At 36.1% G+C, this 27,034-nt stretch overlaps 1 protein-coding gene across 5 annotated transcripts in view; it reads right to left on the bottom strand.

Moving 5' to 3' along the window:
• The window catches only part of ADGRG6 (adhesion G protein-coupled receptor G6), a 173,243-nt gene extending 147,632 nt beyond the window's left edge, over nt 1-25,611 (bottom strand). For 2 of the 5 annotated variants that reach the window (XM_072643474.1, XM_072643478.1), the window contains exons 1-2: nt 24,871-25,609; nt 18,255-18,355 (exon numbers count right to left, since the gene is read on the bottom strand). In XM_072643474.1, coding sequence (XP_072499575.1) covers nt 18,255-18,355; nt 24,871-24,872 — 103 coding nt within the window. In that variant the 5' untranslated portion in view covers nt 24,873-25,609. Of the gene's footprint in view, nt 1-18,254; nt 18,356-24,446 lie in introns of all 5 variants that reach the window. The other 3 variants (XM_072643477.1, XM_072643475.1, XM_072643476.1) reach the window with 3 other exon arrangements.
• Nucleotides 25,612-27,034: the final 1,423 nt, after the last annotated feature.

Here is a 27,034-nt window from a genome sequence, read left to right as displayed (position 1 = left end):
TCCTGAGGGGTAAATGCTCACACGAAAATTTAACAATCAGCACTATTACAAGATTGTCCAGAACACTAATAATAGACTTAGAGTTAAAAGTGACTGGAGATCCTAGCTTCAACTTGATGGAGTAGATAGATCTGGAGACAAGAAGGTCTTAGATTTAAATATTTGCTCTTCCCTTGATATCTGTGGGTCCTTGAACACACAGCAAGCACTTAATAAATATTTCTTGAAATTAAGACACTGTTCTGGGCCTCAGTTTCCTTATATGTAAAATAAGAGGATTCAGCTATATGATTTCTATGATTTAGTCTGGAGAAGCAACACAGAGCTTTAAAGTCCAGAAAAACTTGAGGGTTGGGGAAGCTAGGTGGAGTCAGGAGGACCTGAGTTCAAATTGGCCTAAGACACATAATAGCTACGTGACCCTGGGCATGAAATCCAACCCAAACTGCCTCTCCCCCCAAAAAAGAAAAAAGAAAATGTGAGAATTAAGTTCTGCTTCTGAGTGGGTAGCTATTTTGTCCATAGACAAGTCATGCCAACTCTCTCCAAGTCACAGAGATCTCTGTAAGAAGAAAAGCTGCAAAATGGCACCAAACTGCATTGGCAGAGGGAGTTTACTGTGAGTTCCCCATACCAACAAAATCATAGGTTTAATATAAAAAAAATCTAGTCTAACTCTCTTTTTACATATAAGAAAACTAATACCCCTAAAGAAATAAAGTGACTTGCCTGCTGCAGCCCAGGAAGCAAACATCTGGGTTTGGAACTCAGGTTTCCCAACTCCAGATTTCCTGCTCCTCCCACAATTCAATAAATCCTAATGGTCAATAAATCCCTATTCTCCTTAAGATCACACACACACTTTTCCATTTGGCATTCAGAGCTCTTCACAACCTAGCCCTTACCCTACCTTCAGATCCCTTATATAAATTATTCCTTTCACACATTCAGCAAAATTGTCATTATTTCTCACACAGGATGCTCCATCTCCCATTTCTACGCCTTCATATAGGATATTCCCCTATACAGAGAATGGGGCAGCTAGGTGTTCAGTGGATAGAGTGCTAGGCCTGAAGAAGAAAGACTCATCTTCAAGAGTTCAAATCTGGCCTCAAACACTTAACTAGCTGTGTGATCGTAGTCACTTACCCCTGTCTGCCCTCAGTTTGCTATCTGTAAAATGAGCAGGAGAAGGAAATGGCAAACCACTCTAGTATATGAAGGCTGGCCTTCATATCCTTCCAGCCCTCTTCCTGACTTCTAAACTTCAAATAATGCCCTTGGCTTTTCAGAGCTCTCTTATGGCAGAGGTTCAGTCATTTTTCAATTGCGTCTGACTCTTTGTAACCCTATTTGGGGTTTTCTTTGCAAAGATGCTAGAGTGGTTTTCCATTTTTTTCTCCAGCTCATTGAATGATGAAACTGAGACAGCTAGTAAGTGTTTGAGGCCAGATTTGAACTCTTGAAGATGAGTCTTCCTGGTTCCAGATCTGGCACTCAATCCACTGCACTTGCCAGCTGTCCTTTTAGAGCTCTAGGGTGTGCTATCTTCCCCTATTCCAAGATAACTTCTTGAGGTCACACACAGTCTTTCTTTTTCCTTGTATTTGTATTTGTTTAGCATAGTGCTTAACAAGAGCTTAATAAATGCTTGCTTTGCTTCCTCACTCCTTCTTAGAATTTCCCATTTCCATCAGAACTAAACCCAAGCACCACCTTCTACATTTAACCTTTCCTTATCTTTCAAGAATTCTTCTACTCAAAAATTCCTGACATTAGTCAGAGGTAGTTTGAGTGAAAGACTGTCAATATTCAGCACAAATGCACCTCATTTACAAGAATAATTTAAAACACATTGTTTTTAGGAGTCAATTTTATTCCATATTTATTTATTAGAAACTACAAGATCCAACATTATGGCATCTCTTGTAAGTACTGCTGTCATTCACATGATGAAAAATATATTCTTATATTCCTACAGATTAAATCTGTAATGAGTTCAGATAATAGGAAGTAATAGTCAAATAAAAATAAAAAATGTATTGATTTCTGTTGTTATAAACACCAGGAATTACCGACCTGAAAGGCAAATACCATATGTCAACGCAGCCAGACCCACAGAGGAAAAACAAACTTTATTGTTTACTGAGACATGAGCTATTATAACAGTACCATCAGTATCATAACAGAATTTTTTGTGGTCATGGACTACAAGTAAAAGATTTTTTAATTACCATTCTGAAGAGAGATGAGATTAATAGTTCAAATAAAAAGTTAATGTTGAGCCTCTGATGAGCCAGCCAGGAGGCGATTATTGGCATGCTTGGCCTGATTTAGAGAATTCAGGAAGGGGTGGAGATCACTTCTTCACAATGCTCCAGTGTAAGGTACTTGGAGCTCAAACTCTCCAAAAGTCTGAACATACAAGAAAAGAACCCTAAAAGACTGAGTTAAAGATCTTTTATTCCCCAAAGTCAAATCTTTTCTTTTTTCCAAAACCATTGTTACAGTCTCTTAAATCACTAATCAGAGAACTCCTAGTCTCTGCCATACTCATGTTTAGACAAAGTAATTACGTCAAATTGATAAAGCACTTGTAATCTAGTATTTAGAGTCTGTTATGTACAAGGGACTGTGTCAGGTGTTCTGGATACCAACAGAATGAAACAATATTGAACCCTAAGAACCATGGGGACCTTTATGCAAAGGACTTGCAGCGGAAACCATATTCTTGTCTCCTCTTTTTGAATGTATGTTGAAAGCAAAGATTGCCTTACTTTTCTATTTGTATAGCCAGCATTTAGAATAGTTCTTTGCAAATAGTAAGTGCTTAATAAATGCCTTATTAATTTATTCATTCATTCATAGCTTGAAGAGATGAGAAGATCACGTGAGGTATTTTTTTTTTTAGCTTAAGAGACATAGATGTTTATAGGCAGCAAGGAAGGAAGTAGAGAGATAAACAAGATTAGAGTAGGGGGATGACGGAGTGGGCAGTTTGCAGGAGGAGGTGGGAAGGGGTGAGATAAAGAGTAATTGTAGAAGTGAATATCCAACTCTTTACTGGAAACTGAAGTCAAGGAAAAAATATAAGACAATGTCAGGGGGCTTTGAGAATTGGATGTCAAAGCAAATGGTCTTTATTTTCTCAGTAAAACACTCTATGAGAAGAGGTTTTCTAAGAATGTGAGAGAAAAAAAGTTATTTGGAACATTTGGGAAGGGAAGAGGTTTGGAACAGCATCTGGGTGTAGTGTAAAAAAAGAATCAATTACGAAGGAGTAAAAGATTTGTTCTAATAAGGTTCCAAATGAGATTAAGGGGGATAAATTTGCAGTGGACTCAATTAACATAGCACAGCACTTGCATAGAAGCAAAAGAGATAGTGGGAGTAGATCCAGGACTGGGGATTGTCAAGGCATACATGGTTAATGAGGCAAGTAGAAGAATTTTAAATTCATTAATTACATTAGTTAATTAGTTAAGTTAATGTTTACATAGAGTATAAAATTGCTTAATAGGTAGAGATTGGGAAGTTAAGGAAAGTGTTCAATTAGAAATAACAGTATCAGTAGAAACTGTCTGTAGGGCTACACTCTCACTTGATTAGCATAATAAGGAATGAATGAAGTTTCATAAAGAAAAGAACTTGCCAGGGCAACAGTACAATGCCAGGGCTAGGCAAAGTGACATCTTTTATGCCTATAAAGGTCTATTTAAGAATATGCTACTACTATGAGCACATTAATTATGAGCAGAACTTTGCTCAAGATAGTGGCATTGATAATTCAAATTTTATTACAATAAGCTAAGATACTAAAAAGTTAAGAATGACAAGATAATAGAACAAAATGAGAATACAAGAAGCTCAATTTATTTATCAATTCTATCTGTCAAGTGGGTTCTATATCATGTAAGACATAATGATAAAGTAAGTGCAGGGAGACTAATTTGAATATTAATTTTGTCATCTGAGCTCTATATCTGATGGTCTCCCTCTTATGTGCAAGACAGATACTAAGCTCTAAAACAAAGACAGTTCATGATGAAATATAGCAGGCCACTGACAATGCTGATTAAAATAAATTCTTCAATCTTTGAAAAAACTATTTTTATTGTTAAAGTTTGTTTTTTATTTTTCTATACTAAGTATAGTTTATCTGGAGGAAAGTATGATGTTGGAATAGTTTTTTACATACTATTCAGGGAATTTTGACAAGCACATCAAAATGTAAGGTTATTATCACTATTCTGAAGCAGCAGGAACTCATTCAAAAATATGAGTCTTGGCTATTTTCTAAAGTACTCATTGCTAAGGCTACTTAGTGGTTCCATGTTTTATTAATATGGGAACTCCTTAAGTTGGCATAAATTGGAAATTCTCCATTACTTCTCATTCTGTGTGATTTTTTTTCGTCTTTTCATAATCCCTAGAAAGTACCGTCTTCTTATCCTTTTATTATCTACAAGCCATCAATGTACCACTCATTAGTCCATCTGCTGTCTCATATTGTATTTTTATGAGCAAGCCCACCTACTCTTCAAATCATATGTATCCTGGGTAATTTATTCTAGGCCACTTATCATGTACCAGTAACAAAGCCTATCAATGTATACAATGCAACTGTCCATTGCTCTTTGAGTTATCTGTCATTTTTATGCTCCCACTATCATAGCATTCCATGAGTTGAAATCATGTAGGGTTACTGGAAGAATATGGTTATAAAAGATATAGGCTTTAGTGGTAGCAAACAGTTCAAAATCCTGGTAAGTATTACATGATTTTTCAAATGCAATCCAATCTAATTTCCCCCTCTTAATTCTGGATCTAGCTCAGTTTGACTGTAAGTTGTCTAGGATGGGGTGTGTGTGTGTGTGTGTGTCTGTGTGTGTATGTACAGATCAACAGATAGATATAGACAGATGAACTAACTCAAAGGGTTCCCCACCTAGCTTCACCACTTGACCAATGTATGCATTACTTTTTGTAGTTTGAACTGAGTTCAATCACTTTCCTTTATTATGAATTTTCATGGAAGCCTCTATAGTATTTCAAGATGAACAAAATTAGCACTTCACCTAGGTTATTGGGGAACCTTAAACACATATAAGGAATTGTTTTGCTGTCATTGTTTGGACATAGAAAAGAACACTGTCCCTGAAAAGAGTAAAAACCTTAGGTAAATGTATCGACCTTGTTGGGACCTCACTTCATGTCTTTAGTCAGAGTATAATTGAACAAAATTACTTCTGTCTTCATGTATGTCAGAAAGTGGATAATTTTAATGTGTAGGAGAACATAAGCTCTGACAGGTTCTACAATTTTGGAAATATTTCCAGTATGGCTCCAGCAACAGACTTAGTCTATTTTCTAAGGATCAACCTACAGAGAAGAACCTGGTGATTTTTTTTCTGGCCCTGGAAACCCATGAAACACAGAAGGCTTGGATTGAGGAAAAGATCATAAATCCATCTGATATCCATCCATAAATCCAGCCTTTGAGGAGAACATTTAAAAATTCTTCTTATTCTCTAAGACAGCTGCATTAAAAAGCTTTAATTAAAAAGCGGGATTTTATTTCCTCTACACCTCTCAATTAGACACGTTACTATAAAGAAACATTTTACTGTAGAAAATTATCTGTGTAAGCCTGTTTCTCATGTTTCCATCAAAGATATCATTAGAGAAAATTATGATGTTTTATATGCATTAGTAAGCACAAATATAGACCTGTAGTTACTTGTATCTCCTTGGTTGCATCTGTTTTGGTTAAGGAATTACCAGTGATTGTTTTCCCATTATTGTAGGATCCTACTGTCTTTGGATTATCTTAAAAATCAATTTATGAGTATTTCTAAATTTGCTTTCATAGAGATTTCTCTTGTATTTATTTGGTTTCATCCAGCCACTCTTCCTGTCTTTACCTTAAGTGCCTTTGTAATTTATTTTAGTACATTTTCACTGTCACTGCCAATGAGAACGTATTACTATAAAAATTTAATGCTATAAGCAGAACTGTTCTCAGTCACATTTCTTTGTTGCCCTCCTTCCAATTTCGTTAACATATGTTTAATCTCTTCTGGGATCATCTTTCTTAACTGGATAGTACACTAAGCTCTCTGTAGGTTAATTTTCCCCTCAATTGCTTTTCAATTTCTTTTTTTGCAAAGTTATGCTACTTGTAGTCTCCAGTCATATTCCTTAGTAATGTTTTGCAAACAAGCATGTACTCTAAATCAGTATTGCCCTTGGCTGCTATGTCTCTCTGCTTGGCAAAAAGATTGTGTTTTCTGGCTGAAGTGCTTTCTGTCCTCTTTACTACTCTTATGGTAACTGCTTAGCATCAGTTAAGCTTCTCTGAGAAATGGCAGTACAGTCAATTTCTTTTTATTCTCATTTTTCCCACTTCCCATTTTTTCAGAGTTGACAATTTGCTGAAACAGCCTAGGAAGGAAATACTGCAATGAGTGTCTCCTCATCTTTATTGCTTTTTTTTTTTTTTAAAAATTTTAATTTATTAATATTTATTTATTTTTAACATTCAGTTCTTTTTAAATTTTGAGTTCCAAATTCTCACCCTCCCTTCTTCCTCCTCCCACACCTACTGAAAAGGCAAGTAATATGATATCAATTACACATGTGAAGTCATGCAAAACATTTTCACAATAGCCATTTTTTATAAAGCAAGCAAGAGAAAAGTGAGAAAATTATAATTCAGTTTGCACTCAGAGTTCATCAGTTCTCTCTCTGGAGAATAGCATTTTTAAAATCATAAGTCCTTTGGGATTGTCTTGGATCATTGTATTGATGAGGGTGGCCAAGTCTTTCAAAGTTGATCGTCGTTACAACGTTGATGTTATTGTGCACAGTGATCTCAGATTCTTGTCACTTCACTTTACATCAGTTCATGTGGGTCTTGCCATGTTTTTGTAAACCCATCTCCCTCATCATTTCCCATAGCATAACAGTATTCCATCACAATTATATGCCACAATTTGTTCAATCATTCCTCAATTTATGAGCATTCCCTTAATTTCCAATTCTTTGCCACCACAAAAAGAGCTGCTATACATATTTTTGTACATACAGGTCCTTTTCCTTTGATCTTTTTTGAGATACAAACCTAGTAATGGTACTGTTGGGTCAAAGGGTACACACAGTTCCAAATTGTTCTCCAGAATGGTTGGACCCATTAGTTCCACCAGTAGTTCGTTAGTATACTTTTTTCCTCATCCCCTCTAGTATTTGTCATTTCTGATAGGTATGAGATGTTACTTCAAAGTTGTTTTAATTTGCATTTCTCTAATCAATAGTTATCCAGAGCATTTTTCATGTAACTATAGAGGGTTTTAATTTCTTCTTTTAGGAAACTGCTTGTTTATAGCCTTTGATCATTTATCAATTAATGAATGGCTCTTATTTTTATAAATTTCACTCAGTTGAATATTTAGTATATAGTTGAGAAATGAAGCTTTTATCAGAGAAACTTGCTGTAATTCTTTTTATATTACTTGTCTAAGGTATCATTTGGCATAATGTAGTTTCCCTGATTACCTCTTTTAATTAGGTGTCTTTTTGCTACTGCTATCTCTGCCCTTTTTTACCTTAGCTGCAGCATATTAGATTCTGTTTCAGCCCTTTATTTTAATTCTGTGTATGTCTTTCTGTTTCAAGTAAGTCTCTTGTAAACAACAAACTGTTGGATCCTGGTCCTAATCCATACTGCTGCTTCCATTTGAAGGGTGAACTCATCCCACTCACATTTACAGTTATGATTACTCATGGTGTATTTCCCACCATCTAATTTTCTTTTGTTTCTTCTGTGTTTTTATCCTGTCCCATCTCAAAATCAGATTTTACTTTTCACCACTGCCTCCTTTAACATGCACTCCTTTTTATCATTACACTCCCCCCTTTTATCATTCCCTTCTCCTCCTTCAACCCTATCAGGTAAGTTACATTTCTATACACAACTGCGTATATATTCTTCCCTCTTGCACTTAATTCTGATGACAGAGAAGTTCAAGCATTGCTTGCCACCACCCCTCATTTTCCTCTCCATTGTCAAATCTCTTTCTTGCATGCCTCTTTTATGTGAGAAAATTTTCCCCACCTTCTCCCTTTCACTTCTTTGAGTATATCCCTTTTACTTACCCCTTTATTTTTTTAGAGATCTTTCCAACATAACTGAAACACAACCATGCCCTATGTCTACACAAACTCCTTTTAACGTCCAAAAAATGATAAAATTCTCAGGAGTTACATGTATCATCTTCCCATATAAGAATGTAAACAGTTTATTGAATCCCTTATGATTACTCTTGCGTTTGCCTTTTTATACTTCTCTTAAGTATTGTGTTTAGTTTCAAATTTTCTATTCAACTCTGGTCTTTTCATTAGGAATGCTTGAAAGTTCTCTGTTTCATTAAATATGTATTTTTTCCCTGAAAAATTACACTCAGTTTTGTTGGGTATTCTTGTTTGTAATCTTAGCTCCTTTACATTCTGTTATACCATATTCCAAGCTGTCCTCTTCTTTAACATAGAAGCCACTAAATCTTGAGTAATCCTGACTGTGACTCCACAATTACTGAATTAATTGTTTCTTTCTGGCTGCTTGAAGTACTTTCTCTTTGGGGAGCTCTGGAATTTGACTATTGTATTCCTGAAAGTTTCCATTTTAGGATCTCTTTCAGGAATTTGGATAATTCTTCTAAATTCTATTTTGCCCTCTGGATCTAAGATAGCAGGGCAGTTTTCCTTGATAGTTTCTTGAAATAAAATATATCTAGTCTCTGTCTTTGATCATGGTTTTCAAGTAGTCCAATAATTCTTAAATTATTTCTGATGAATCTATTTTCCAGAGAAGTTGTTTTCTGATGAGATATTTCACATTTTCTTCTATTTTCTTCATTCTTTTGATTTTGTTTTATTGCTTCTTAATGTTTTGTGGAGTCATTAGCTTCTACTTGCCCAATTCTAATTTTAAAAAAAACAAACTTGTTTTCTTCAGTGAGCTTCTGTATCTCTTTTTCCAATTGGCCACTTCTGCTTTTAAAGAAGTTCTCTTCAGGGGATTTTTGTTCCTCTTTTACCATTAGTACAATTTTGTTTTTAAGGTGTTATTTGTTCAGTATTTTTGTGCCTCATTAAAAAACAAGCTATTAATTCTTTTTTCACAAATTTCTTACATCATTCTCATTTCTTTTCCCAATTTTTCCTCTACTACTAGTTTCTTTCTTTAACTCTTCAAGGAATTCTTATTGGGCCTGGGTCCAAGTATCATTTATCTTTGAGGCATTTTGCAGCTGTTTCCAAATTGTTGTCCTCTTCTGATTTATGTCTTGATCTTCCCTGCCACCCTATTCTTTTTTCTTTTTGGTCTTTGCTCATTTTTCCAGCCTGTTTCTTGACTTTGAACTCTATGTTAAAGTTGAGCTCTGTTTACCTGGGGGTGAGGATGCATTCTCCCAAGCTTCAGGCTTTTTGCGCTTTTGTTTTTCAGAGCCAGTTCTGGGGGTCTGCAAGGTTTTGGTACTTCCAAGATGGTGTGATTCTGTGAGAGGTGTGGAAACTGCTTTCCTGGACTGTATTTTGGTCTTTACACATGAAGGGGCCTTGCAGCCATAAATGCTGGTACTGTGTCTCAGTACTGTGATCAGGCCCTCATTGCTTTGCTGTCAATCCCTAACACTTCACTCTGCCCTAGAACTGTAACCTAGAATGGTGTATGGTTCAAAAGAGTTGCCAGTCAGAATCAGCTGTACTCACTGCCAGCAAAGGGTCCCCTCTGAGCTCTTTTTGATGAATTATCTGACCCTCCTTACCATCTCTGAGCTGAGAACTCCCATAGCTACTGCTGCTACTGAGGCCACTGTTGCCACCACTGTATTCATGGGCTCCAGAGAGGCCCTCAATCCAGTGTCACAGATGATTGCTACTGCCCTTTTCAGTTTTCTGAGGCTAGAAAAATTTCTCACCTCAAACTTTTCTTGGTTCTGCTGCTGCAAAATTTGATTTGAGGCACTATTTTAATATTTTTTGGAGAGGAATGTTGGGAGAGTTTAGCTGGGTGACTTCCATGATCTGCCATGTGGGTTCTGCTTTTAGTCTTTCTTACAATTTAGCACTTCCTTTGATTTTCACTCTGAGTAGCTAATTGCCTACATACAGTTGACTCTGAAATAACTGTTTCATCGGTAACTGTTGGTTTTCTGTCCATTAAGATATAGCAAATTTAATCTTTTATTAGTGCTCTGTATCCAATACCTTCTCAATCTCTTTTGAAAGAAAGTGTTGTGATGTCTACAATTAAGGTTTTACCCCAGATCCAGTGTTTTTTTCTGTGTGACCTTCAGCATGACATTTTTCCCTCTGAGTTTCCATTTTCTCATTTTTGAAACAAACATAATAATATCTGTACTATTCTCCTTAAGAGAGGCAATATGACATAGTAAACAGAAGAGTTAGAAGTCAAAAAGTTCTGGAATTAGGAAGGACTGGGTTCAAGTCCTTCCTCTGATAAATATTAGCTATTAGAGAAGGGCAAAGTCCTTTAAACTCTCAGTGATTCAAGCAATTCTTTAAAATGCTAAATAAACGTTGAGTTACCAATCTGTAGCAGTAAAGGGAAGTTTCATACTGGAAGCTTCTCATACTCAGGAAATCATAGGACTAAACCAAAAAAAAAAAAAAATTAAAATAGAAACTACCTGTTGGCGTTAATATGAGGAATACATGAGACTACAAGTCAAGTCATTTGTAAACCTTAACTCATTTATTCATTCAACAAATTTTTACTCAATAACTTCTATGTGACAGGCACCATGCTAGTCTCAGGAGATATAAGCAAAGGTACATTAAAAAAGAATAAAAAGTAAATAATTTCAGGGAAACAGAAAAACAAGCAACTGAGGTGATCAGTTTAAGACTAGAGTTGGATGATGGCAATTGAGCTGAACCTTAAAGAAAGTCAGAGATTCTAAGAGCCAGAGGAAAGGAGGATACATGGATATGTACTGAGGGGGTACATACAGGTAGAAGTATCTGTTCAAAGATACAAGGAACAGTCAAAGATAGCTAAGGTTGTACATGCATGTGATTGAAAGCTAGTAGAGCCACTGACAGAAATGGGGAAATTAGCAAGAAAGGAGGGTTTGAGGACAAAGATGAAGAGTTCTGTTATTAAACACTTTGAGTGTGAGATACCTATGGGATATTCCACTGAAGAGGTCCAACACGCAACTGGTGATACCATGTGGCACAAGGGAAGAGTGCTGAACTTGGAATCGCAGAAATGTAGTTCAAATTTTGGTTCTACCATATATTTATTACCTAGGAAAACTGGAAAAAGTTAATTAAACTCCCATGGCCTTAATTTCCTCATCTATACAATGAGATGGTTGGATTAAAAGACCTTCCAGGTCTAGATCCATATTATGAAACAGGACTAGAATTAAGAAGAGGAGCCAGGACTGGACAGAGATCTGGAAGTTTCTTGCTTAAATATTAATTTAAATATTGATTGAATATTGATCAAATATTGATTTAAATATTTAATTAAGTAATTAAATATTGGTTTAAATATTCAACTAATTGTTTTAACTTTTAAATTAAATTAATGGTTTAAATATTTAATTACATATTGGTACAAATATTGATTAAATCACCAATGAACATAGTAAAATAAGAAAAGAAGTCCTAGAACAGAATCCTAGGCTATACCCATATATGTGAGTGAAATACAGATGATAATGTAAAGGAGACTAAGAAGGAAAAGACAGGTAAGAAAAGGAGTAAAGAACAATATCTCAAAAATACAGAAAAAAAGAGGGTGTCTAAAATAGATGAAAGGAACGGACAACAGTGTCAAGGAAAGTCAAATAGGATGAGAACTCACAAAACATCACAGAACCTGACAATTAAGAAATCACTGGTAGCATTGGATAAAGCATTTCCTTTGAGAGATGAAGTTAAAAAGCCAGACTACAAGAAACTGAGAAATGAATGCGAAAGGAGAGAGTGGAGACGATGAGCACAGAGAGTTGTTTTGTTTTTTTTTTATAAAACATTGGTTGTAAAAGGAAAGAAATATTGGTCAATAGCTTGAGGAAATCGTAGGATCCAATGAAGATTTTTTTTTTTAATATGAGGGAGATGTAAGCATGTTTATAAAACATAGGAAAGGAAGCCAGTCTGTAAGCAGAGATTAAAATCTGGGAAAAGTGGGCATCATCAAAGAAGTGAATTCCTAAAGGATTTAGAAAATGGAATCAAGGATATAAATAGAAGGGTTATGGACGAAAGACAAAGAGAATGTATACCTACCCAAAGCTAGTGGCACTATGGTATGCTAATAATTGGTAGAGTTGACATAAGGTACATGATATTTACAGAATAGAGTATGGACAGAGAATTAGCAATGTGCTTAGAATGATGACAGTATGAGTCAGTGAGGAAAAAAAATGAATACAGAGGAAGACGGGTCAGTATGATAGCTATGGGACTGTGAGTCAATGTGTACTGTGGGTGAATAGGATGTGTTCAGGTATGAATCACTAGGAAGTTGAAGGGTGTGAGGCATGGATCACTGGCAGTAAATATACTCCAGGTATAGATTCAGCCTCCTTTACTTCATGTCACTGATAATACAACAACAGAAGAGGGCCATCCAGGGTTCAAAACTTTTCTGTTTTTGTATATCTCATGGGCTTCCATAAACAACTAAAAACTCAAGGTGTGAAGCTTCTAGTAATAAGTCATTTTTCACTTAGCTATATTAGGAACCACAGAAACCAAAACCTTTTTGTAGTTACAAGATTCTATGATTCAATCCAAAGAACATTAAGAAGAAACCAGACATTTAAGTATCAGTCCCCAGGCTGGAGACATTCCAGGGTTGAGAAAGCACAGGGGCTGAAAGTTCCTGAAGCAGTTCAAAATTCGCTTAAATGGTGGATTTAATGATATGTCAAAAATATGTGACCTGGAATCTCAACTGTGATAATATAATCATACCACTTTGCTATAATATTAGCAGCCCTTTGATCAATGACTCAATAACTAGAGGTATTTATGACTCAGTCATGTTTGTTCAGTTATTTAAATATATTCCAGGACAGTGTAGTGCTGACAGTTAAAAAAAAAAAAAATGAATGCTAAGATCTGTTCAAGAGAAAAAAATATCCATAACATCTGGATTCATTTTTTCAGTCAAAGTACCTGGCCTGTGATAATTCTGCTTTTCTCTGAGCTACTATATGAATAACACTGTTCAAGCAGCACTTTCAAATATGTACATATTTCCCTGTTTCAACCGTTGATGTGTCATGGAAAACAGAACATTCAGATTTGAAATAATCTGCTGATATCATCAATTTTCTGGAGGGAAAGGGGGCACCTCCCTCAGTGCTTATTACTAAGGATATCTGTGTGGAAACAGGATCTTTGTTGCTTAGGAATTTGTTGGCTCCTACTGGTTGTTTCCCGCTCTACTTGAAATCATAAACTTCTGTCTGCCTGAGATATCACTAGCATCTTCACAGCTATGATTTGTCAGGCCACATAAAAGAAGTTAGGATGTGAAATATCTAATGACAGATTCTTAAGAAGCATTTTTTTTACTTTGTGTGTGTTTTAACTACAAACTTTCAAAAGATGGGCAGGGTAACAGCTAAGTGACTATTTTTTTTTTAATGCTATAGCCCTCTCTCCTTTGAATCTGTAAGACTTCAGACTTTCAAAGGTTTTTTTTTCCTTTTATAATGTTTAGTGATCTTATTTTCTTTTATTAAACCTCGATCCACTTCCTAATGATTCCTGAGTACCTCAAGCCCTGATGGAATGTTCCTGTGTAACAAAAATAGTATATTCAAGCAAGACAAATGAACACATTAGTCATGTCTGAAAAATGTATGCCTCATTCCATACCCACTGTCCACCATCTCTCTGTTGAGAGGTGTATTTTACCACCAAGTCCTCTGAAACCATGATTGTTACTTCACTGATTAGAGTTCTGAAGTTTTTCAATGTTGTTTTCCTTTGTAATATTGTGGAAAACATTTAAATTTTTTCCTCCTGATTCTGATTATTTCACTTTCCCTCAGAGGTAATTGGGATTATTAGTCACTGTTTATAGTTATATTTGTTAACTGACTATAAACAAAGAGCTGGTTTCTGACATTGAATCACAAGGTTATCTCATGAGAGAAATGGGAGAAACTTATTTACTAGTTTTCTCCCCCTTAGTTATTTCAATAAATATTGACTAACAAATCTTAACATCGAAAATCTACAACTTCACAAGTTATCTGAAGCTTCAGAGTCTATTAATTTATAAACTCATCCTTTTCTCTCTGAGGCCACTGGCCATGTTAACAGTCAGAATGCTTAAGGTTTTACTAAAAAGTACGTACATGAGTCATGCTTGATCAAAAAGATGACCAAGCAGTAAAGATCATACATGGGACCAAATTTCAAGATTTACTTAAGTCAGTCAGTCAACAAACATTTATTAAGAGCATACTATATGTCAAGCACCGTATTTAGCACAGGTATAAATATGAAAAAGAAAGATGGTCCCTGCCCTCAGAAGCTTACAATCTAATAGAAAAGCAAGTTGATAAGGGTGAGGGAGAAATAGAAGGTACTGGGCAGGATAGAGAAATCCAAACCATGCTACCAGGTGGGAAGTGAAAAGATGGCTGACCCAACTGCCTTCTTTACATGGTTCAATGACTGAAATTAATGAGTTTAATTGACAGGAAGGTACTAGGCATGATGGAAACGTTCAAAGGGTTACTGCCAAGTGGGAAATTGTTAGCTTACATATTGTCACACCCTTTGAATTAAAAATATCAGACCCTTAGATATTGCTTAGGTCAATGTGTTTGACCTATGTTTAATTTATTGATGATATAATTAATGGGAAGAAGATCACATAGGAAGTTGCACAGCAGGTCTAGTGTTCTTTCTAATATACCATGCAGTCTCACCCCTAAGCCATGCTGCCAAAGAAGGTCTGCAAAACCAAAAGTGAAGTAGAGACTTGGTAACTATGGAATTCATGTCATCAATAGGGATCAATAGCTAATCTAGGGTTCAGGCATCAAAATTCCTTCAGAGTCTAAATTCTCCTAATTAATCATCTATCGGGATCAAATTAGGCAAATTTTGTAGAGTACTTTGTACTATACAGACAGAAAAGTTAACTGTGTTAACTACACAGTATTCTTCAACAATGTTATTTTTCAGAATTTGATATAAATCAAATGTCTGTCATTTGTCAGACTGTTTTACATGAAATGAGGTGTGTAACTATGGTGCAGTAATAAGACCATGGGGTTTGGTTCTAATCTGTATGACTTTAGGAAGATCATTTCAGCTCTCTGGGCCTCAGCTTTTCCAAGTGTAAAATGAGATGTTTGGATTAGATGATCTCCAAGGGTCCTTCCATGATCTTTTTTATAAGGGAAAGTAAACTTTTATAATTTTTTTCAAAATAAGCTTTCCTTATGTTATCTTTTGACATAAGTAAAACACATCTGTAAGCATCATGTTAATGACATATAACATACTTAGGTAGGTATGTGTGCATATACTAAAAAATACTTAAATGATTAAAAACTTACATAAATGATGACTGTGCAAATTTAAAAGGTTGTTTAAAATATTCCACCACACAATACTGTACCATGAAAACATTAGAAGAGAATCAGATCAATTAATTTTCACAATTATGACTGGGGGGAATTCCTAACAAAACTAGAGATAGAGATAATTACAACAGTGACAAGAGAAAATTTCAGTGAAATTGAAAAAAAAAACTTTCTTGTGAACAAAACACAACTAGGAGCAAGCAGTCAACTGGAGGGAAAATCCTTGTATCAAAAAACTCTGATAAAGGTTTACTATCTAAGATACAGAGCTGACTAACAGAAATAGGCAAAACTTTGCTCAAAGGATATTGAACAAACAGTTTTCAAAAGAACTATTAATAGCCTTATGAAAGAATACTCCAAATAACTAATAATCAGAGAAATACAAGTCAAAACCATCACGAGGTTTCATCTCAAACCTAGCAAATTGACAAAAATGACAAACATTGAGAATGACCATTGTTGCAGGTGTTGTAGAAAGATGGACCCACTAATGGGCTATTGGTGGAGCTACAAATTGGTCCAATAATTCTAGAAAATAACTTTGAAATATGTGAAGAAAGTCACTAAAATGACCGAATTCTTTCACCCATATATTCCCCTGCAAGTTACGCTTCCTGCAGGGTTAATGACCAAAAAAAAGGTACCATACGCATCAAAATACTTAGAGCAGCATTTTTTGTACTGGCAAAGAATTGGAAACCAAATCAATGCCCACTGTTTGAAGGATTAGCTAGTAACATTATGATACATAAATATAATGGAATAGTTGATGAATATGATAGAGAGAAGTATGAAAAGTCATATGAACTGATGCAAAATAAATAAACAGGAAATCAACATGTGCAATAGCCACAACATTCTAACTGTAAAAAAACAGCAATAAAACAACTGAAGCTGAATGATATAATGTTGTGAGGATTAACCTTAGCCCCAAAGAAGATATATCAGAAGTCACCTCTCTGTTTCTTTACAGAGATGATGTAAAAGCAAAGGATATTCCAAAAACTGATTTTTAAAGTTGTTTTATAAAAAACTTATCAGATATCATGAACCAAATCAAAGATAAAAATAGATTGAATCTGTTAATATGTCTCATTCTATTTATTCACATGAAAAGCTATGAACAATTTTAAAGATATGTGTTCAAAACTAAAATAAGAACATATCCATTGCTTTGTTGTAAAGGAGGCGGTGTGATTAAAAATAATTTCTAACTCTTCCTCCATGTAAGTTTGGTCAAAATAATTTTTCACTTTTAGAATTCATAGCACAAAATTGATATGTGGTTTCATACCTCAGCCTCTATCAATTTTAAAATACATTAAACTATACTTTAAGGAGCAATGAAAAATTCAGAATCAGAGAGGTACAAAAATGCGACGTATTTTTAATTCTCTGTCCTTTTTAAACCTTTTTTCCTTCACTGCCAGGAAGTCAGTAACTAAGAGTGCCTTTCTCATAAAAGACAAAAAAGACATATGCAAAAAAATTTGCTGAAGGTTTTGCTTGTGCTTTGGAGCCATTAAACAATGCTGGGGAATTTTCCAACTAAGTAGCTGAAACTCCTAAAATTCTCTGTGCTCTGTCGTTTGGAAAAAGTATTTACCCAGCAAATAAAAACTAGACTTTCTTCATGTGAAAGAGCCATTTCAGGAGATTATTCTTTGTTTCTTCCAAAGTATCAATTATAAACATATATAAGAGATCATTGCGACATACAGACTTTAAATGCAGCACTAACATAACCTTCCCAGAAATTCCAAGCAACATGAACATGTGTATTATCAGAATTTAGCTGTTTTTTAATTGATATGTTAATTCCACTCGTCTGGAAAATTATAATCACTTCTTCAAGGAGAAAAGAGAGTTTTTAATGAAAAAAAGGAATGCAGTTTGTGCTGACAAAAAGCAGTTGTACATTCATGATTTAGTTTTTAACATCAACAACATTCCTCAGTCATTAATTAGCACATTTATATAATTATCGTCTAAAGTGAATTCAGAAATTCATAAAAGCAAGGAATCTTGCCTCAAGAATAACATAATTAAAAAAAGACTTTGGAACATGCTAAAATTACTATGGTTTTCATATTAACTCTCCCACATCAATGTACTGATGAATTTTATGACAGCTATGGATTTTGTTTTTCTAAAATCATTATTACTTTGTTGCAAAATATTAATTGTATCAAAATAATACATTTAATCCTTTCACCAATAGAAATCCTAAAAAGTAAAGATTAGCAGGAAACAAATGCTTCTTTCAACAATAAGATTAAATACTTTATCAGATTTTCAGGCACTCAGTCACAAAATATGAACCCGATATATATAGAATGCTAGTTAATAAAAAGTTCTAAAGAAACACAAACACTTAGAAATCGTCATGATCAAAGAAAAGGTCATTCAATGGATAAAGAAGATTCCTCGAAAAGAAAAAGGCTCTATTAGGCAACCAAGAGAACACTGATAAAATGAGTCACAAGGTAACTGAAATATCACTCCTAACCTTAACTCACTTGAATCATTCTGAAACTCTGAAAAATGTAAGTTGAGGAAGGTGTATTTACTGACAACAGAAAATTTCCCATTTACCTGAATGATGTACACAAACAGCATATATGGTAAGGAGGGCCAGAAGAGGCTGCAGCTTCCATTTCCAATGACAGCTCCACAGTCGACTTGTGTAAAACATCCTGCAATGGAAGAAAGCCAGCAATAAGACACTTAATTGCGATAATAATTAAGAAACTGTTTCTAGCAAAAGCTGTGGAATAGAATTTTTTATCCATCTTGCTTCCAATAAAAAGTAAGGCTCTGATAAAGGACCTTAAATTTTGGTCATCTGTTTGCTAACTGCCCAAAGGTGGGAAAAATCTATGCATTCTACTTGCCATGGGCCCCTGGCTTCTAGGTTATCAAACTGGTCTTTCTCCAACAAGAAACAATATACATTTTTTCTGTATGAAGAAGCTGGACTATATCAAGATAACATAAGTAAAAAATCATCCTAGTTATCAACAGCATTTTTTTTTAAGTAACAGCATAAACCTAACTTGGAAGATGTATGTTATCCTCACTTGTCACTTAGATTTCCAACATCAGAACTGTAAACAAACAAGGATTATTTTTTTAAATAGATTTTTTTTATTGTACAAAAGCCACTGCTCTATGTATGTTGTCTCTTTCCTTTTAAATTAGGCCCTGAAAGTGTAAAAATCCCCCTAAAAGATAAGTTCCTTCCATGTATGTATAATAACAAAGAAAATGGGAGAGCAATAGAATACGCTACATAAGAAAATTATAAATGAAATCTAATAAAGATGTATAAAATACAGTAGTGAGCCACTTTTTACATCTATTATACTTTGAAAACTACATAATGTACAAATGTCTAATTTTCAAATGAAAATCAGATTTAGTATTTCCCCTTCAATTTCTAAATCATTTATCGCCTCCAAATAACAGCTTATACAATGTGTCCCAAAAGTCTCGGTGCAGTTTAAAGTTTCAATACCTTAACTAGCTATTGAATAGCTTTTTAATGGTATTACCATCATTTTATGGAAAATTATGGAAGTTATGGGATGTTGAGTGACTTGCCAAGTAGCACAAAGCTAGTAGGTTTTTGAGGCAGAAGTTGAACTTGAGTCTTCCTGATTCCAACTTTATGTACACTACCACTTAGCTGACCATCTGTTTCACAGGTAAAAAAAAAAAAATGAGGTCCAGAGAAGTGAAAAAACTCATCTGTGACAACATAAATAGTGCATGGGCCAAGATTCTAACTCAGGCTTTCTGACTCTAAAACTAGCTTTCTTTTCATTATAGTATCCTGTCTTTTATGCCATAAAAAAGAGGCCACTGGAATACCACAAAAACAGTCACTACCTCTCTACATTAAAGTGCATGAACTTTACAGACATCCAGACCATTTGAGCCTTTTATCTTATGTATATTTCTAGCAACCAAGATATGTGATTTATTAGCTAACAATATAATAAGGGACACTGAAAGCTGAAACTTGGATGGGGCTTGAGAAACTAGAAGCAGGTACATAGTTAGCCCAAGAAGTGACAGCTAAGAGACTACTAACAAGAACTATATAAAGAGAGAGAGAGAGAGAGAGAGAGAGAGAGAGAGAGAGAGAGAGAGAGAGAGAGAGAGAGAGACAGAGACAGAGAGACAGAGACAGAGAGACAGAGAGACAGAGAGAGAGAAACAAGAACTCAAAGATAGTAGAAAACAACTCACTCAAACATGTCACTAGCCTAAGACAACATAACTCTATTACAGGCCAGTACAATAACTGGTGTTATTAACACTGGACCTCCAAGAAAAGAAAAAAATTATGGTAACTTTCCTGTTTAAGAAAATGGTAACGAATGTGGTCCATTTTGGGAAGACTTCCTTTAGCTGTTGATGTTTAAAACAGTAAACTTCATTTACCTTGGAAAATCCACTTACTGAGAATACTCCCAATAATTTTAAGTAAATATTATTATTATATGTATGTGTACATACACATATCTGTACATATGTATTTATAAATTGTCAGACGGTGTAATTAAGACTTAGATCGGCGAAGAGACTTGCCTAAGATCACATGAAAACAGCAGACTCAAAATTGGAACCTAAGTCCTCTGACACCAAGTCCAGAACTCTTTATTTTTAGGGTTCATGATAACTACCATTTATATGGCACATTAAAGTAGACAAAGCACTTTGTACTACATACATACATATATACAGTGTCTCATTTGATCTTCACAACAACTCTGAGGTAGGTGCTGTTTATTATATATTCGTTTTACTGTTGCGGACGTGTCACTGAAAAAACAAAAATAACAAGATTTGCTAACTCCTGATAGTAAGGTTCTTTACTTTTTAGAGGTAAAGGGCCTCTTCACTCTTCTACACAAACCTACATCTTAAATGGGGCTTTGAGAAGGGAATAAAAAAGGTAATTTCAGTTTTCAGAGACACAGCCTGGCATAGCAGATAGGAAGCTTGGCATTAGAGTCAGGAAGACTTGAATTAAAGATTTTTCTGATACACACTGGCTTTGTGACCATCAATCACAAAGTCATTTTATCTCTTCATGTTCTGGGTCTTCAAGACTATAATGCTGAAAAGGTGCTAACCTGATTTGGTAGAGGTAGTTTCCTTATCTGCAAGTTCCCTGAATGTACATCCCCATTAAATCTCAGGTCTGGTTCCTATTCTTAATTCCAGTTTGTAAACACAATTGAACATGTATGTGCTGAGTACATCTAAAATAACAGCTCACATTTAAGATTTGCAAGGTACTTTCCTCACAATGATCCTATAAAGTAATTAGTGCAAGCATTATTTATCACCATCCTCATTTGACACATAAGGAAACTGTAGTTCTGAAGGCTGCTAATGCACCCTTAAGCTAGTAAGAGTGAGATGGGATCCAAAATCAGGTTGTTCTCTTGATTCTAAGCACAATGCTCTCCATTCATTATGCCAAGACGACTCTAAAAAACCTAAATAGTGACCTTCCCATTATTCCATGTATAATAAATCTTTCAACAAACAGAAACACGTAGAGTATAAATAAAAGAATGTTTTAATCCTTCTTGCCCATCTCCGTTCCCTAATGAAAAGAATAACACATGTTTATGTTTTACAGATTGGCATCAGGCTTACTTTCTCATTTTTTAAGGTTAAAGGAGAGTTCCTATTACCCAAAAGAAAAATTAAAAAGATAAAATGTCATCCTATCATCCTAGTCATCTAGTTAACATGGCTAGATATATACATTCATTGAATAGAGAGTTGTCATTTACACAAATTTCAATATACCTAAGGGGTAATGTGTCCCAAACTAACATACTTTATTTTAATGATTTGGAATTTCATTGGTGTGCGGACTATCTCAACAGATGCAGGTAACAATCTTTTCATAAAATCTAGCATATGAAGTTCAAGAGTTGCTATAGCCAAAAAAATTTTTTTCATCTTATCATTCAATTAGCAATGTGGTGATGAACTTTATTAGTTTGGCCCTTAGCAGAGTAGCCAGTAGCTGGACAATATTCAACATCTTTCCAGCTTAGTAAATCCTACCACAGTTTGAACTCTCATCTCAATTTGAAATACAGCTCTTCTCACTAGCTCAGTATCTTTAGGAAAAACATTTAACCCACAGGACTCAGCTTTTCTGTAAAATGAGTGTTAGAATAGATGACCCCTTCCAGCTGGAGAGCCATGATTATATAATCTATGATCCTGGAGATGACAAGTCTGCCTGAAACTTTCTGTGGGCATACCCTTCAAAATCAGAGTCATTTCCACACCAGGATGATGCATCAGATTAAAGAAGTAATATCCCTCATACTGCTAACGTACTTGCCTCTAAAGAGACATACATTGGATAAACTGACCTTTGTGACTTTAAGTACTGGAGAAACAGTTGTTCTATATGGTTTTACACTGCACTTAAATATAAAGCTTGAAAGGAAAATTAAAATAATGTGACATATGCATTGTTACATTTTATTCATATTTGAATCATGCATAATGAGCCTTTACCTTTTTTTTTATATGGCCCAAAATGGTTTGATGTTCAGCTTGTATCATTATGACATTCATCGGGAAAAATAGAAAGATATGATTCTTTCCAGACAAACCACAAATACTGTAGATGACTATTTATTTCATCTAAATTCTGAATGATGCTTGGGAAATTATCAATTATTCCATTATATACAAATTTTTTTTGGTAAGATATTACTAACGATTAAAAATGGCCAATAATTTCTTTTTACAGCACCTGATTTACTTTGGAATCATTCAAAGAACTGTAGTGACACAGCCAGTTAAGTACTGAAACTACTAGTTCTATTTAGCCCAAAGCTACTACAGTATCCCATAATGCAAGAGACAATAGCCTCATTCACCATTCATAGTGGACAAGAATAATGTCATGTAATTTATGTAAAACATAAATGGACTTTAGCTTTACATGATTTAAAACCAATTAAGTGTCAGTCTTGCTAAATTTGAAGTTTTAACTCTTTAGTCCATGCAAAATACTAAATCTAAATATACAGAAAACACAATTTGAATGTAACAAAGATGGAGACTTTTTCCCAAGTTTATTAAAAATAATACTTGAGGAACCCAAGTAACATATTGAAAATGGAAGATTAGAAGATACTGTGGTTCTTTCCACAGTCAATATATGACCGAAGAATGCTGTCTTAATTTTTACCATAAAACGACAGGCATGATTTTCTTTAGTTTTTAATATATTTGAAATATCTGAAAAGAATGAGAACAACCTAATCTATTCCATATAAATCACAGAAGAAAAAAAATAAATTTAAGTTATAACAAAGTTTGTAAATTTTCAGGTAAAACTGCTCAATAGTAACGCAGCCTAGTATACTAAATTATGTAATGGACAATAATTTCTATTTCTGCTTTTCATTGTGACCTGCCAGCTAATCATTTATGGATGAAGAATGCAAATCTATTTAACAGAAAGCTATAAATATAAGAACTATAAAATTTTTTTTTAATTGCAGTGTCTCATAACAACTAAAGTTTTCACAGAGCCTATTGATCAGTTTCACATCTGCTTTTATTTTTTTTAATTGGTATTGACAAAGCATACCACCATTTTCCCATATGCAATATGCTATTTTTCCATTCAGTCTGCTAACCAGTAGAGGTCCACACACAGCTGGCCAAATGTCTGCCTTGAAGAATCCTGATATATTTTCCAGGTAAGGTAAAACTTTCAAGCAAACTTGTATTCATTTCAAAACTTGTCTCTAGTATATCAGAACAAAATTGTATTTGGTCCTTGGTTCTCTTCCCAAGAAAAGGTTTTTAAAGTTGCACTTTGCTAATTCCCCTAACATAAATGTGACTTCATAGTTCACAGGTATGAAATTGTCACACTTTCTAGATTTTGCATGAGTTTTGTTCATTTTTCATTATATGGTACCTTGTTAAAGGGTATCAATTCATAATACTACAGAAGTAGACAGACACTGCCCACACTACACTTCCTCTATTAAAAATAATTTTTGGAGAACAACAGAGAAATACAGCATAGTGGAGTGTTAAGGGGGAGGAGGTTGGTCTAAACAGGCAGAGGGGTGCAAAAAGGGGTGTGTGTATGCGTACGTGTACGAATACAGAGTATACTCAGATGGGAAAAAAAAACAGATGAAGAGACTGAGCCATCAGCGACAAGAGGAGAATCAATTTTTGCAAACCTTTAAAATTTTACCTAGTGAAAGAAAATAAATCTGTTGTTCTACCCAGCACGGAGTAAAGCGCCAGAGAGTACATTGTATATTACAAGAGAGAAGTAATTTCTTCACTAGCCACAATAATAATCTTGAATCTTTTAAAGAATCCCCCTCCCCTTTGCCCTCCCCCCCCCCCTTTTTTTCTTAGAAGGCAGGAGAAGCCAGCTAGTCATTCCAAGGAAGAGACTAAAGGGCTCTTAATGAAATATTCAGATAAAAGTCAGCTTTTCTCTTTCCATATCCCTAAGAATTTTCTCACTCCAAAGCACACCACTCTTTCAGATGAAGGTAAAAGTCTACTACACAAACTTAACTTCTTTAAACACAACTCTCCAGATAATGTCTTTTGTATCTTAAAATAATAATAAACCTGTTTTTGCAGGTTGTTGTTTTTACTTTCCTTAAGTACTCTGATGGCTCAAAGATCCAAGAATAACTTCTACATTCAAGGGTGACAATGTGTAAAGTCAATATTTTTTCTGGATACCAATACCTTCCAAGTCCAAAGGGAGCGTTGATCAGAAGAGCGCTTTCTTGGCAAGTCACGATTCCGGACTACCTGTTATTCCTTGTTCGCTTTAAATAAAAAGTTCGTTTTCCCCATTCCTGCCGCCCTACCCTTTTAATTCTGTGTTATACTAACTAAACATGAGGTTTACCTCCAATTGAAGGAGAAAATACATGTTGGGGTGGGGGAGAGAGTCAAGAAAAGAAAGCCACAGACACATAGCAACTTTCTATCTTCATTTGGCAAGTCTTCCTCTTCCGTGCCTTGAGGCACAGATTAAAAGACAAACCGGTTTATTCCATCAGTACTACTAAAGTCATTACAAAATCATTGCAGGAGGGGGGGGTGGGGAATAGAAATGTTACAGACAGGGGCGTAAAGGAATTCCAGGCTGAAAGGCGAAACTTACATGTTGACATTACTGCGCCCAGGTCCGCCGGGCTGTACAATCAGCCTTTTCACCACCGCTACCTCCTCCTCCTCCTCCTCTCCCTCCTCCTCTTTTCTGGCCAGCAGTACCCCTCTCTTCTGAATCCGGGGATGTCTTCCTGTGTCTCCTTTCAGGGGATTCTGGGCAAGTTCATCAGTGTTTCCCCATAGTCGGTGACTCTTCACACAGTTGGGGCGCAAGGTGGATCAGAAGGACTAGTTCAGTGTCAGCCCTCTCCTTCCTCTCCACCCTCCACCAGAGTCTGCAGGGCAGCGGAAAGGGGGCGGGGGGTAGTAAGGAGGCAGGTTGCTCTTCTCAGCAAGTGGCAGAAAAGTTCCGGAGCTGTCTCGGCCTTTTAGATGGGGCCGGAGCTGGGAGGGGAAAGGAACGTGATGGTGGATGGTGGTGGCGGTGGTGGCGGCTGCGGTAGCGGGGGCGGCGGGTACCAGTTCCGTTCCTTTCTGGACGAGTGTGCCTTCCCTCCCTCCTTCCCCTGGCCCACTGGGCCAATTCCCCAGCGAGCGGCCGCCGCCAACGCTTCCGGCGTTTGGGATTGGTCTGCCAGGCTCTGGGGATTCAGGTGCCGCCGCTGCCCTGCCCTGGGCCAAGCTGCGTGCGCTCCCGGCTCCCGGAGGAGTTTGGCTGAACCCCGCGCGCTCCTTGGGGCTGCCCACGCTTGGCCTCCCTTTCTATCTTGTAGGCTCTGGGTCGGGCGCGGCCCCACCCTGTCAGGAACCTCCAGATAGGCAGCCTAAGTCGATGCATAAAGGAGAACTCTCGGGAGACTGAAGACATGCTGGGCACATGAATGGGGGAAAACGTTCCAAGGGGAAAGAGGAAGGGTGACAGAGGAAACGTCACTGGGTTGGGAAGGCAGCAGCCAAGTGTGTGCCCCCTCCCCAAACTAGTGCATTAGAAACTCCTCTGGATGTGAAGAGTTAAGTTCTGAAACCTGTGCTGGATTTGGGGCTCCTCAAAATCTCCCTCATCCTTCCTGCCCCCATCCCAGTTCTTTAGGTGCTGGGCCTCCAGACGCTTCTACCTCCCATTCTTCAAGTTAGTTTTCCCTGCCTCCCAACGTTTCTTGAAAAAAAAGAAACAAAACAAAAAACAGCAATAAGTTTTTGATTTTTTTAAATGGTGAGACAAGTTGTTCTCATCTCTGGATCTCTGCCAGTAAGTGATGCCCCGTCCCCACCCCTAACCCAGAAGGACAGCAAACTAGTCTGACCTCAGTTAGCTAAGTAGGTCTGCCTGGAGTCTCCCTCCTCTCCCTCTCCCTTTCTCCTCTGCTCCCTACACTAGTAAAAACCAAAAGACACAAAAATGAAGATCAGCAGAGCTGCCTGAGAGATGTGTGAGAAAGACTTTTATTTATTGTTATTGACTTCTCTTTACTGGGGGTGGGGATGCGACTTTATGGGGTGATTTTAAAATAGTTCACATGTACATACCATTTTGTTTGAAGCTTTCATAATTAGAAGTTCATTCCTTCCTCGGTTGTTAAACAGAAGTAGGTTGCTTAATTGATTTGGATTTTCTATAGTAAGAAGGACACTGGATGTAGGGTCTTGATATTGGATAAGTCACCTCACCTCTAGGGGCTTCACATTGAGATAAAGTGTAGGGATGAAATTAGGTTACATGTTCCCATAAACAAAATCTATGATCTATGTTATGGTATATAACCCACTCAGTTCTGGAACTCCCATCTCTGGAGCCCCATCTCTGGAGCTGTTCTGATTGGTGAGACTCACAAGGTCCACTGTAGACTCTATCTAACCATGCTTCACATTCCACCCCAAACATCTACTTGTTGATTTCCAGTAGTATCCTGTGTGAATACCCTTCCTCTCACCCCACCAATTCCAGTTCTTGAACCATAATTAAATCAATGTTACCGTTACTGAAAAGGGTACAATCAGATTCCCTCAACCTTTCTGTTCCTTTCCAAAACACTCCATGTGGCCACCACTACCCTCTAATTATCGCATCCCTATTCTAATAGGGAGATACAATAAGTTCCTTAAAGGTAGGGATTGTTTCCCTTTTCTATATGTATCTCCATCATTTAGTACTTGTCACATAGTAAGGAATTAATAAATGCTTTTTTAGTCAGATTGAACAAACAAGGTTCAAATTT

The sequence above is a fragment of the Notamacropus eugenii genome, chromosome 2 (assembly GCF_028372415.1).
Source record: "Notamacropus eugenii isolate mMacEug1 chromosome 2, mMacEug1.pri_v2, whole genome shotgun sequence".
In the NCBI taxonomy this organism is placed as follows: Eukaryota; Metazoa; Chordata; class Mammalia; order Diprotodontia; family Macropodidae; genus Notamacropus; species Notamacropus eugenii.
Note: the sequence above shows the minus strand (reverse complement) of the source record. Positions and strands in the feature narration are given on the sequence as shown.